A 14,860-nucleotide genomic window follows, 5' to 3' on the forward strand; every position below is an offset into this window, starting at 1 on the left:
CATCATCCAAGTTTCAAAGTCAACTGGCTACAAGAATGTACCTCATACCTGGAGAAACACTCAGGGAAAGTATGAAGCCTTTTTTCAGGCTTAGCTGTTACCATTCTACCAGTGCCCTGTCCCTGTTGCAGCTGTCACTACAACTTATTTTTGGAAGGAAATGGGCTTTTTCTTTACTGTTATCTTACAGCATAAAAGTGACAATACAGAAAATTTGCAAAGCTCAGAAAACATAAAGAAAGGGGAAAGAGTCACTCATAATCCCCAACTTTCGACGTTAGGGCATATTTTCTTCCAGTGTTTTTTCTATATAGGAATTGGGTTTTGATGTGGCTTTTGGACTTGTTTTAGACTTGACACATATTTTCAAAAGTCATCAGTGGCTATAATTTCACTGCAATGGTCTGGCTGTAATTCTTCTACACCTGGAAGAGAAATGCCTGGCATCAATTCAAAAGCCAGTGTCATCATCAGCTGGGATTAGAAGGAAAGCCTACGATTCTAAATCATTCTCAGTATTGTATTTATAGTATTAAATGTCCAACTTAAAGCCAGTTCACAGCAATTTCTAAAATACAGTTCCTTCTGAGTTCACTAACATCTCAAAATATGTCTTCCAATTTTCAAAAATAAAAAGGAAAGAAATTTCTCTGTACTGCAAATGCTCTGTACTCCAACAAATGAGAGCCTTTTACCCCACTTTGTTACCACTGTGTGTCAGAAAGAGGACTTGCTGGAGAACAAACCACTATTTTGTTCTATGACACATGAGGCCGTGTGGCATGGACTGCTCCCCCAATATTGCAAAAGAGCCTGTGGGTCTGAGCTGTGCAGCTGGGAGATCTTTATGGAGATTTCCACCCTCAACTGTTCAGCGCACAGACTGCTGTGCTAGCAGGAAATTAACTTTGAGCCTCTTTAAAGGAAACGGCCTGCAATCTTTGACACAACAGGAATGGGTGTGACGCAAACATAGACAAAAGGAAGGAAATTTACAACCACTTTAGCTACTACTGAGGACGAGGCAACAGTAGAATCTTGCACTTATCAGGTCAAAATACATCCAGAATTTGTATGTTAAAGCCAATTAGACAAGTGATTCTGTTGTCCTCATGAACCAACGATGAATTCATAAAATTAAGAGCCATATTTTCAACTTGTGTCTTTGTATAAAAAATAAAACTAGGAAATGAGAACAAATAAAGGAGACACTTGGCATCTGTGGCATCTACACTCATGACTGTGACAGTTCAGCACCCTGCGAAGGGTCTGGAGTGAGGAACTGGTCGTGGCATGGAAGCCCAGCTCGGACTAGCGGGTGGAGGCTGAGCCAGGGCGGGAGCCGAGCTGCCACCTGCCTGGGCAGGACGAACGTGCCTTCACTCTCCTTCCGCCACGACCTCGGTACCTCTGTGTGGTAAAAATTATCTCCACTTTACTGAAGAAGGTGAGATAACTATAAGTTGAGGTGATAATTACACATTTGAGGATTTACAGAGGTCTTGGGCTATCTCTCCAAAGAATGTCCAACGTGTAATAAGACACATGTGGGCCAACCCGCATGGCCCTCTAGAAGGAAATGCTAAATCTCTCTTTGAATTCATTCACAATGCTCAATGGAGACAATGTGAAACCCTCCCATTGCTTCATTATCTTTGAGATAAAAATTATTCCATTTACAAATAACACATCCTTTCTAACATAAAACACAAAACCCCCCACTTTCTGAGTCTTTATTTTCTCCTTGTTTAGACTGACTGAAGAAAAAGTGAGGTAACCAATGAGTTTCCTGAGCTGAGAAAAGCAACTGCATCTGCTAAAAAAAATGAGAGTAAATGGGAAGAAACCCCCGTTTTCACAGTGGAAGACATTTCATTCTTGTGGGAAGCAATACCCTCCCGCTGGGAGGGCTGCAAGCATGATGGGTTGAGGGAGGGAAGCTGATCACCGCACTGGTCCTCAGATCCCACCTCTGGGGAGGGCGCTGACTCTGCTCAACTCCCCTCTTTCCAAAGGAACTGAGAGCCAAAGGCAGCGGTTAGCCTTCTGCCTGCCAGGAAGTCCCCTCCCCCAACCTGTCAGGGCCCGGCACAGACACCCCTCCCAGGGCCTGCTCAGCACCAAGGGCATCTGTCCCCCTAACAGGGAGTCCACTTGGCTTCCACATACAGTTCCTGCTCTACCAGAGGCTGCTGAAACGCTTGTCTCACGCGCCTCACACAGTGTCCTGTCTCCTGGCGAGCAGCTGTGTGGGGGTCCTGGGGTGTAGGTATCCTGTCTATACCCAATGGTGCCTGCTGAAGTGTCAGGCACAAAGTAGGCCTCCAATAAATACTTTTCCAGATTATTTCAGCCTCTCATTCCTAAAACAAAATACTCACCACCACCCCCATAGCTCCCTCGCATCACATCTTCCATTCTGTGAACTATGGATTCAAAGTGATTATCTCACAGAACTTTCTAACAGCCTTAACTGCTTTGTACTTTTAAGGTACTTCATTTTAGTTGAAACTTTAAAGCCCAGAAATCAACAGCAAAGGGCCATCTCCATAACTGAGATAAGAAGGGGGGAAACGAAGCATAGGAAATATTTATTGCATGGCAGGCCCTGTGTTGGTCGCTTTCACAAATGTCTGGTTTAATTCTTAGCCGACTCTGTGAGATAGGTATTATTACCCCATTTAACAGATCAGGAAACAAAGGTTCAAAGAGTCTAGGTAACTTGTCCTGGGCCATTCAGATCTTAAAATGCAGTGAAAGTTAAAGAAGTAGGAAAACTATAGTATATAATGAAAGTATTTCGTAAACTTTACTGTAGCCGTCATTTAATGACACTGAATTGTAATACAATTTACAAATATTAACCTGAATCATTAGATATGCAAATTGTTCTAAAGGTGATGAATTCTCCATCCTACGACACAATGAAGGACTTCCTTCTCTTTATGTCTGTCTCAATGAATTCATAAAATATCACCATCTGCTACTTCAAGCTGACAAATCCAAACTAGTTCCATTCTTAAATACCAGAACTTTATTAGATGTTGAAGTCCCATCTCCTATCATATCATCCAAGTAAGGCGATTTCCTTGTAAATGTCAAAACAACAACATATTCCTTATGGTTCTGGTCGTCTTTCTTCTAGGCATGCAGACACATCATGTCAAAACCTGTTTTAATTATTGTACCTACTCCATACTGAAGAACCACAAAAAATAATTAGGGTAAATACCTTTCAACATCAGATGCAGGTAATCTCTACATGTCTACCTTAAACGAGTCGACATGTATGCTGAGAATGGGTCTCAGATGAAGGGAGTTTATCTAGGGCTGCAATGGTGACCACCCAGACTTCTTGTAGGATGTACGCCTAATATAATTTGAATCTGCCATCACTAAAACAGGGCTTCAAGGCAAACACCTTACAGCTTATAAAGCAAACACTACTTCAGGTTTTGAATTTAGGTGGAAACACAGCTTGTGAAAGGAGCATGAGGTTTCAGGGCATCTACTCTGTTTCTGAAGCTCACCTGTTGGGTTGGCAGGAATATCCAGGATGGTCTTCAAGAGCTTCATGTCTTTAATGTTGTGTATATAAATGGACTCCTCCAGGCAAACCAGCAGCCTCTGCAATCACACAGACTCCTCAGTCTACTGCAACAATTTCTTGAAAACCCAAATCCAAACCCAAATCACTCCTCTTTCTTATGAAGACCTCACTTGATTCTAATCCTAAAGGAGAAAGAATTTTGATGATGCAATTTGAAGATGATACTTAAGTGTGCATACCTGTGCATATAGAATTATTCATGTGAGCAAAAGCATAAAGAATTTATTTAGAAATTGAGATTTCTTCCTTCTCTTTTTCAGTGCCTTATTTTTTTTAATCTCTCTTCACTTAGAACAGGGTATCCAGAATACTTGTGATCAGACTCCCTTTGCCATTTAAGACAATTTGGGGTAATCTTTTTAATTCTCATTCCCATCTGACAGGCTCCCTTCAATGCTCTTAAGAAAGGGCTCCCTCTTTTACAAATGTGGGTTTCTTTGCTCTGTCTTTATCACAAATCTTACATTTTACCCTTCTTCAAATAATTACTGGCTTTAACTTCTTCTCACTCAAACTCTCTTCCAGGCCCACTTTTTTTTTTTTTTAACTTTTTTATTGTATAATAAAACATACATACAAAGCAGAGAAATAAAAAAGCAATAATTTTCAAAGCACTCTTCAACAAGTAGTTACAAGACGGATTCCAGAGTTTGTCATGGGCTACCATGCGATCCTCTCACATTTTTCCTTCTAGCTGCTCCAGAATGTAGGAGGCTGGAAGGCATAAATATTTTCTTATCATCACAATCTACTTTTTTGTGAAAAATAACATATCTACAAAAAAGCAATAAATTTCAAAGCACAGCACCACAATTAGTTGTAGAACATATTTCAGAGTTTGGCATGGGTTACAATTCCACAATTTTAGGTTTTTACTTCTAGCTGATCTAAGATACTGGAGACTAAAAGAAATATCAATATAATAATTCAGCAATCATACGCTTTTGTTAAATCCTATCTTCTCTGTATAACTCCACCATCACCTTTGATCTTTCTATCCGTCTCTTTAGGGATTTGGGCTATGCCATTCTAACTTTTTCATGTTGGAAGGGGCTGTCAGTAACATGGGGTATTAAGATGGAACTAGCTGATGTTCTGGAGAGGCTGGTAGGCCCACTATTGTGGCACTTCCTCAAGCCCTGGTAAAGGGAATTTGAGAAGCCCTTCAGCTCTCCTCTTAATACCTCATCCATGTACCCCGTGTGCCTTGGCAGCAACCCTGTTCACTCAGCCCCCTCTCTATGTTGGGTGTTGAAAGGAATATGATGCTTTAGCCCAGCATGAGTGCAGACTGTCAGGTGCTGGCAAGGAGCTGCAGGGGAAGGAACTGTTGTTGGTCCAGTAGCTCATTCTATACTCTGAGCAGCAACCACTGCACCCCCTCCCCTTCCCGCTTCTCAGACTTTAATGAGTATCAGAATTACCTAAAGGCAAGCCCCTGACTCTCACCAGACTCTGACTTGAGGGGTGATTCTGATGTACACAAAAGTCTAAAACCCACTGAACCTTTTATTCCAAGGAACAACCGTTAGAAGGGAGGGAATCTAAGAATACTACAAAAAAGCTGCAGTAGCTCCTCCTGGGAAAAGGCTGCCCTCCTGTTTTCCCAAGAAGACTCATCAAAGATCAGAAAAATGAAGATTAACAACTGTAATGTAATAGAAAAGTAACTTTAACCCCCTTTTTCAATCTGAATTAGGGCTCTGAGGCCACAGATCTGACACAGGTGCAGAGTGGCCAAAATAAATAAATAAATAAATAAATTTCTGATAGGGTCCCAAAATTGATAACAAGAAATAGTGTTACTTCATGAAATATTTATCTGACTTAACTGATCCACGTTGTCTTTTGCCAGCACTTACTATAGTTTTGACTGCATTCTGCTATTCTTGCTTATGTGCTTAGGTTTCTGATATCCTTTTGCATCCCCTGCCACCCAATCTCCAGGGCTTCCCACACATGCTTGTCGCAGGAGCAGCATCTATTCCTACCCTGTCCGACCCGATCTGCACCTTTTCCCACCAGTTCCAACAGCATCATCTGCTCTGCGGCCCAATCAGGTGCATCTTACCCTACCCCCATGCTGGCTGCAGACAAGAACTAAACTGGAGGAAAATTAACAGAAAACACTGGGAGGGAAAGAGGAAGAACTGTGCCCTCCATCCATGTGAGGGTGTGCTTCTGGGATGAATGTGACCACTGCAATTGTGTTCTTTAACAATTAGCTTTCAGAGGGTAGACCATGGGCCTACCTTCAACTTGGCTCATTCCCTGACACTTGTGGCATGCATTTATTTTTATAATAACTCCTTCGATTCATCACAAATTATATAGCTTTTGCCCTTGAGCACCATCAACTTAGCTTTGGAGGCTTTGGAGCCATTCATCCTCCGTCTGAATAACAATGGTCCTCAGAGCAGAAGGCAAAGAACTGTTACATAACCAAATCCATCTTGTTTACTGTCCATAAAATACACTTCCTCAGTTAGATAAAATGGGGATAACATCAACTTGAAAGGAAGAATACCACTACTAAGTAGTCTTCCTTTCTACATAGAGGAAAAGATGGATTTTGTGTTCTCATGATTCCCCACATATATTTTTAACTTGGATTTTTTTTTCTTAAAGGAACTCCACTGTCTAAAGACCTCATGAAAAGGTGGGCTGACCACTAAGGAACAGGATGTACTGCCTCTTTCCCTTCTTTTCACTTCTTCTGGGCGGACAGCAGAGCCTGGGGTACCCCTGTGGACCTCCACCTGGTAAGGAGGGGCTACAGCAGTTGCCTAATCTTTAGTTTCTAGGATCAAGAATTAAGTACCACTTCTGGGTCAAGATGGCGGCTTAACAATGTGCGCATTTTAGTTTGTCCTCCAGAACAACTACTAAATAACCAGAAACAGTACAGAACAGCTCCTGGGGCCACGTCAGTGACCAGACACACAGCGTACCCCAGTCTGGACCAGCTGGACCGGCTGCAAGCACCCTCCAGAACCGTGAGTTCCCAAAGCTGTGGCGGCCAGCGCCCCCCGCCACAGGCCGCTTCCCAGAGGGGAAAGGAAAGGACTTTACCAGCAGCAGGGACAGGGCACAATCAAACGCCAATTGTGGAACTAATTAACAAATTCTGACTACTAAAAATAGGCCCCCAGCTTAGGTGAACCTGATCAAAGCGGAGGTTGCTCATTTTTGCCCCGGCACCAAGGGGCAGGACTGACAGAAAAGGGAAAAAAAAAAAGAAGGAAACAGAGGTTTTTGTGGCTGTGTATCGACAAAGGCTTCACTGCTTCTGGATATAGCAGCAGGACTTTTCAGGCTGCAACTGCCCCAGGCATCGGCAGAAGTGAGCTCTTTTGGGGGCTTATCTGGAGCCTGTGCCTTCCCCAGGGGAGGGGTGAAGCCCCAACTCAGGTGGAATCCTTCCATCAAGGAATTCAGACCCCAGGGCTTGGTAATTTGAAGCCATTAAAACCAGCCTACAACCTCTCCTCTGTCTCCACCACACCCCCAGCAGGGAGAGTCTGCCAAAATTAAAGGTACCGCATCATCCTATGCTGGTGGGACCTGCAGTCAGACAAGCATCACACATAGGGCAGGATAAGAAAAACAGAGTCCAGAGACTTCACAGGAAAGTCTTTCAACCTGCTGGGTCTCCCCCTCAGGGAAAACTGACACAGGTGACTCTTTCCTCCTGATAGGAGGCCAGTTTGGTCTGGGAAAATCTGGCTGGGGTCTATAATATCTAAGTAGGCCCTCCTAAGTGTGTGTGTGTGGGGGGGAAGGCACCACACAAGCAGGGCAAGAAACAAGAAAACAAGAACTGAAAAATTCTCCTCTGTTAAACAAAACTTAAGCTAAAGGTCCAGATAAAGCTGAACGGAATGTCAAAGAAAAGATAGACAACAAATTCATCCAGCAAGAAAACCCTAGATAAAAGAAGTGAAAGCAATCTCCAGAATAAACTAATTAAGGTAATTAAATGCCTAGACACCAGCAAAAAATAACAAATCACACTAGGAAAATTGAAGATATGGCCCAGTCAAAGGAACAAACCAACAATTCAAATGACATACAGGAGCTGAAACAATTAATTCAGAATATACAAACAGACATGGAAAACCCCATCAAAAACCAAATCAACGAATTGAGGGAGGATATAAAGAAGGCAAGGAAAGAACAAAAAGAAGAAACTGAAAGTCTGAGAAAACAAATCACAGAACTTATGGGAATGAAAGACACAGCAGAAGAGATGAAAAAAACAATGGAAACCTACAATGGTAGATTTCGAGAGACAGAACATAGGATTTCTCAACTGGAAGACGGAACATCTGAAATCTGCCAAGAAATAGAAACTATAGGGGAAAAAAATGGAAAAATATGAGCAGGGATTCAGGGAATTGAAAGACAATATGAAGCGCATGAATATACGTGTTGTGGGTGTCCCAGAAGGAGAAGAGAAGGGAAAAGGAGGAGAAAAACTAATGGAAGAAATTATCACTGAAAATTTCCCAACTCTTATGAAAGACTTAAAATTACAGATCCAAGAAGTACAGCGTACCCCAAAGAGAATAGATCCAAATAGACATACTCCAAGACATTTACTAATCAGAATGTCAGAGGTCAAAGAGAAAGAGAGGATCTTGAAAGCAACAAGAGAAAAGCAATCCATCACATACAAGGGAAGCCCAATAAGACTATGCACAGATCTCTCAGCAGAAACCATGGAGGCAAGAAGACAGTGGGATAATATATTTAAATTATTAAAAGAGAAAAACTGCCAACCAAGAATTCTATATCCAGCAAAATTGTCCTTCAAAAATGAGGGAGAAATTAAAACATTTTCAGACAAAAAATCACTGAGAGAATTTGTCACCAAGAGAGCAGCTCTGCAAGAAATACTAAAGGGAACACTAGAGACAGATATGAAGGCAGAAGAGAGAGGTGTGGAGAAGAGTGTAGAAAGGAAGACTATGAGTAAAGGTAAAAAGAAGGAAAATTAGATATGACATATAAAATCCAGAAGGCAAAATAGCAGAAGAAAGTACTACCCATGCAGTAATAACACTGAATGTTAATGGATTAAACTCTCCAATCAAAAGACATAGTCTGGCAGAATGGATTAAAAAACAGGACCCATCTATATGCTGTCTCTACTCAAAGGACACGAGGCCAAGAACACAAATGGACATTTACACACCAATGTTTATAGCAGCATTATTAACAATTACCAAGAGATGGAAACAGCCAAAATGTCCATCAACAGACAGTTGACTAAACAAACTGTGACATTTACATAAGATGGAATATTATGCAGCTGTAAGACAGAATAAACTTATGAAGTATATAACAACATGAATGGACCTTAAGGGCATTATGCTGAGTGTGATTAGCCAGAAACAAAAGGACAAATACTGTATGGTCTCACTGATATGAACTGACATTAGTGAATAAGCTTGGAATATTTCCTTGGTAACAGAGACCATTAGGAGATAGAAATAGGGTGAGATATTGGGTAATTGGAGCTGAAGGGATACAGATTGTGCAACAGGACTGAATATAAAACTCAGAAATGGACAGCACAATACTACCTAACTAATGTAATTATGTTAAAACACTGAATGAAGCTGCATGTGAGAATGATAGAGGGAGGAGGGCTGGGGACATAAATGAAATCAGAAAGAAAGAAAGATGGTAAAGATTGAGATGGTATAATCTAGGCGTGCCTAGAGTGTATAATAATAGTGAAATGTACAATGTACAAATTTTTAAAATGTTTTTGCATGAGGAAGAACAAAGGAATGTCATTATTGCAGGGTGCTGAAAATAGATGATAATACTTTAAAATGTCACCTTATGTGTGAGACTAAAGCAAAAAATGTTTACTTGTTACAAAATTTATATTTTGACTAGAGCATTTCCTAATATAACTCAGGTAGATAGTTTGATTGAATGTCATAAGTACTTGGAATCTCAGGTAGGACATGAGATTTTGTTGGTTTGTCCAGAGTGATGCCCCGATGAATCCCAGAGTGATTTGATCAGGGACTGGAAAAGTATTTGCAAGCCCCCTTCGGGGAATGGTGAGAGTGGGGAGAAATTCAACCTCCCCAAGTTGAATTCTTGATATTCTCACAAGCAGTGTGAACAACCAAAGCTATAGGCTGAGCCCCCAGTCTTCGGGTTTGTTCACATGAAACTTAACCCCACAAAGGATAGGTCAAGCCTACTTAAAATTTAGGCCTAAGAGTCATCCCCAAGAGAGCCTCTTTTGTTGCTCAGATGTGGCCTCTCTCTCCAGCCAAGATGACGAGCAGTCTCACCACCCTCCCCCTCTCTGCGTGGGACATGACTCCCAGGGGTGTGGACCTTCCTGGCAACGTGGGACAGAGATCCTGGAATGAGCTGAGACTCAGCATCAAGGGACTGAGAAAAACCCTAGAATAAGCTGAGAATTAACATCAAGGAATTGAGAGAACCTTCTCGACCAAAGGGGGAAGAGTGAAATGAGACTAAGTGTCAATGGCTGAGAGATTCCAAACAGAGTTGAGAGGTTATCCTGGAGGTTATTCTTATGCATTAAATAGATATCACCTTGTTGTTCAAGATGTAGCGGAGAGGCTGGAGGGAACTGCCTGAAAATATAGAGCTGTGTTCCAGTAGCCATGTTTCTTGATGATGATTGAACAATGATATAGCTTTCACAATGAGACTCTGTGAATGTGAAAATCTTGTGTCTGATGCTCCTTTTAGCTACTATATCAACAGAAGGGTAGAACATATGGAATAAAGATAAATAATAGGGGGAACAAATGTTAAAATAAATTTAGTTTGAAATGCTAGTGGTAAATGAAAGCGAGGGGTAAGGGGTATGGTATGTATAATCTTTTTTTTTCTCTGTTATCATTTATTTCTTTTTCTGTTGTCTTTTTATTTCTTTTTCTAAATCGATGCAAATGTTCTAAGAAATGATGAATATGCAACTATGTGGTGATATTAAGAATTACTGATTGTATATGTAGAATGGAATGATATCTTAATGTTTTGTTTGTTAATTTTTTTTAATTAATAAAAAAAGTTAAAAAGAATTAAGTACCAAACCTGAAAGTTTTAAGAAAAGCAAACCTAAAATTTCTCACACGTTTCAAATCATCCGCTTAGGAGAAGAAATGCTAAAGGACATGAGAACTGTTAGATGCGGGTTTCCACTAGCCTTGCGTTCACTGCTGAGCAGCTGCAGGTGTGCTGATGCTCTTTAGCAGGTGGGGGAGGAGAACTCTCGAGTTGATGCATGTTACTGAGAGGAGGGCCCACATCAAAGGTTAGTTAGACTCACACTTGAAAAATCCTTCCTTGCCCCATATACTAATCAGAATATAAGAGCAAGGGAGAAATTATACTTAATGCTATAGATACTATCTGAGAGTTCTGATAGTACAAAGCATTTACCTAAACAATCGTAAAACGATAAGTGTTAAAAAGACATACTTCACTTCATATTCTGGTTACTACTATGTGCAAAGATAAGTTTTGCAGTGAAATTTAATGTGCTGCCAACACATTTCAGATAAGGCACCCAAGCAATGAATTTTGCTTAAAAGCCTTCAAACTGCCTTTCTCTCTCTTGCCCAGAACCTTTCTTTTCTTCATAATTCCTGCTACTCCTTACTTCCAAATCCCCACCTTCTACTTCTTGGGTTATTTTTTTACCACAATGTTTTATACAGACTTAAATGGCTACTCAGTTAAAAAATCTCAAAGAAAAATTTCTCCCTTTTCACCAACTTAAAAAAGTACTTTATTTTTCATTTGTTAAAAAAAAATTGATAAGCTCTTAATAGTTAAGACACAAAGAAGAAAAAAAATTGTTCTCGGTGAATGCAACAGCCTCCACCTCCCTGAGAATACTGAACTGAGTAGACAGAGATAAATGGTCATACAAAGAATCTGTGTGTTGGTTTATTTATGGAGACAGCAGCCAGTCAGCAAACGGCTATTACCAAGTATGTTTCAGGCATTGTCTTGTCTACCAGGCCTAAACTGTGATCACCCAGACAGAGGCCCTGCCCTCATAGCATTTAAAATCCAGTAACTTAAGGGAAACTCTGCTAATACCCTGAACACTTATTTAACAAGAATTTATTTTTAAAGAGACCACAGTGCACATTCGAGATACGAACAATCCTTCCTTCAACAGAGAAAACACTACAAGAAAGAAACTTCAAGGATTAGCTGGGAAGAAGAAACCTAGAAGGCTAGGAAAACCCAAGCAGTCAGCAAGAGAAGGGACAATTTTACTGACTGGCTTCTGAACTGACCCAAGAGGACCCCACCTTTTCCTCAGGGGTCTCCCTCCCAGAAGCAATGCTGCCACCTGCACAGATGCCACCATGTAGGGCGCAAACCACCACAGTCGTCCCTGGTTTCAGGAGACTTTGGAGCCAGAGTTCCAACAGGTGCCTACAGGTGTCCAGCCTGCACCCAGGGGGAGAGGGTCACGCAGCCCGCGGCCACTGTTCAAGGAAGAACAGGAGGCGGACGGAGAGAAGACTCACCACTAAAACGAGCACACGGTGTAAGGTGTCTTTATGATATCCCTATAACCCCAGGCCCGAGCATGAAAGTCCTCTTTACACTGATGCTCGTCTTGAAGACAGTCACCTTGGTCTTGAAGCCTTGAAGGCCGAGGGCCTCCCCACACTCACCTGGCGGTTCAGGCGAATGGACAGGATGTTGCTGGAGTAGCTGTAGTTGCAGATCTCGGTGCCTTTCTTGAAGTGGTACACGTTCATCTGCCGCGGCCTGCTGTGGCTGACCACCACCACCAGGCTGCTGGAGAAGAGGCGCTCCACGATGTACACGTCCGGGATCTCGTCTGGGGGCGAGAGGCAGTGGTCAGCCCGAGAAGGGGGTCAGGCCAGTTTGCGGAGCTTTCTCAGAGCTGTGCTGGCTGGTGCCCACCGTCAGCGTGCATTTACAATGATTCCCCTCCCCACCCTCATGGTGGGACCCCTTCACCATCTCCTGAGGTAGCAGTTCCAAAGCCCTCTCCAAATACCTACAGTGGAGAAAACTCTTACGTAGGCTGGTGACAAGGGCCTGGAGCCAGGATTTCCAGAGGCCCCTGACACTCGCCGGTTTCTGGACAGGCAGGATCACCTCTTTGGGGCCCTGGGGCCCCATCGTTTGCTATAGAAGGTTCAGACAAAATACCCCCTTTCCCCGTGAGAGATTCTAAAGGAGGACTACTGTGGGTAGCCTCAGTTTTTAGAATTCTTCTTGTCCCTGTGGCCAAGAGGGGCATCACCACGGGGCAGACAGTGACATGGTGGAACCTTCACTTCCCTACCCTCCCTGGACTCCCTTTCCTATTGCAAACAATCTGGGCATGGGTATTATGACCAGGAAAGTAATTCTGTCCTCAGCAAGAAGGCGCAGGAGAACAGTCTCCTGAGCACCTTGTGTGCTTCGGGGAGCATGCCTGCATCGGCATGCCTTTCTCATGCCTGGACAAGTCCCAGAAGGAGCGACATGGAGAGGACAAATGCAGAGCAATCTATCCAGAAAAATGGAATACTAAAAGTAAGATCTTACAAGTAAATTAGGAGTCCCCAATTTTATTTCCTAAATCATGTTCTTTCTAGGAAATTCCAAGGTACTGCATTCTGCACTATCGTGTTGGCATAAACTGCTACGTAACTTGAAAAGATAAGAGAGCTAAATTTCTAAGCAGAATTATTTTAATATTTGCTAGAAGTATTTCACATCTTAGATAGGGAATACATAAATAGAATAGCACTGTTTTATCAAAGCAAAGAAAATACTTCTATAACTGAATAAATGTTACCAATATCCTACAGTATCAGTGTAATGGCAAAAAGAAGTCTGAAGCGACCTTTATGGTTTGACAACTATAAAAGTTGAGGGCCCTATAAGTATACGGAAAAGTGTCAACAATATTATTATAAGCAAAGGGTTTCAGTATTAAAAAAAAATCTAACCATTGCAAATCTTAAGAAGGCTTCATTGTGGCCTTTTTTTTTTTTAAAGGAAGTGGCGACAACAATTTATATTTAAATCTGAAAAATACTGACTCCTTAAGTTTGGCAGTTAAGGGAGGGAAAAGCTGAAAGCTCAGTAACAGCACAGACGACAGACTCCAGGGAGGGTGTGGAGTCTGAGATCTTACACACTTACTGCTTCCATGGACTTGGTCCAGCTGCTCCACGGAACTCAAGGAAAACAGCTTATACCCGGCTTTGGTTCCAATTGCTAGGGATCTGCGGGAGAGGATGACAGCATGGGGACAGGAGCAGGTACCATATTCCAACCAACTTCTGTCGGAAAATAGACACCCCTTCCCCCCAGCCTCAACAAGGAAACCTATATACGCGCTAACTTCCTAAATGATAGAGCACACCTTGTCAGGCAGACAGTTATAGTAAAAGGGGAAAAGGTCAAAGACAAATAAAAATAAAACCGTGAAATGGTTAAGAGACGTGAAACTGAAAGAGCTCTGTCATCAATCTATCAAAGACCAAGCTTGCACAACTGGGTAGAAACAGAAAAAGTGGAATGTTCAAGCATATTCCTCTTTGTTCCACCCCCAAAATAATTAGGAATCATCCAGTCATCTGAGAGGCTCATTACCAAGGGGCAAATTATGTTTTTATTTCCTGGATCACTTTTTTCTTTGTTTTTAACATTAAAAAAGAAATACATGTTCATATTGGACATCAGAGGTCATTAACAGGCACTATTTAATAAATGTTGCCTTTTATCAGTTTAAAAGCCATGATTATATTCCAGACACTTTATAACCAATAGCTCTCATCTCTAGATGGACATTCAACTCACCTGGGGAGTTTAAAAATAAACTCTCCTTTATACTATATTCCACAAAACAACCATCAACCAAAACGACCCCCCAACTAAACATTTATGTGGGACAATATAGTCTAAAAAAATCTGATTTGCTTAAATTTTTTCACTCTTCAACCAACAGATAAAGGCAAAGAGTGGACCCAGGTTTCCTTGGCCTGGTGATGAAAACAAACGAGTCAACTGTGTGCTCAGCAGCTGGGCGAGGCTGGAGGACTTTGGGAATCCCAATCACCTGTTTCCGGCTTCGCCCTCAAAGCCTAAGTGGAAAACAAAATCTTCAATGGAACACGTGCAGACAAAGCAGTTTGCCCCAAGTACTTCTGCTCTGGGAAAATAGGATATCAGAGCCGACATGGGCAACTTTCTCAT

General features: G+C 41.9%; 1 protein-coding gene across 1 annotated transcript in view; it reads right to left on the reverse strand.

The window, feature by feature from the left end:
• Positions 1-14,860, reverse strand: part of WIPI1 (WD repeat domain, phosphoinositide interacting 1) — a 33,250-nt gene that overhangs the window by 15,258 nt on the left and 3,132 nt on the right. The window contains exons 2-4 of the mRNA XM_077163672.1: positions 13,805-13,887; positions 12,313-12,482; positions 3,531-3,627 (exon numbers count right to left, since the gene is read on the reverse strand). Of these exons, the coding sequence (XP_077019787.1) occupies positions 3,531-3,627; positions 12,313-12,482; positions 13,805-13,887 (350 nt within the window). The remainder of the gene's footprint in view (positions 1-3,530; positions 3,628-12,312; positions 12,483-13,804; positions 13,888-14,860) is intronic.

Source organism: Tamandua tetradactyla, chromosome 6 (assembly GCF_023851605.1).
Source record: "Tamandua tetradactyla isolate mTamTet1 chromosome 6, mTamTet1.pri, whole genome shotgun sequence".
Lineage (NCBI taxonomy): Eukaryota > Metazoa > Chordata > Mammalia > Pilosa > Myrmecophagidae > Tamandua > Tamandua tetradactyla.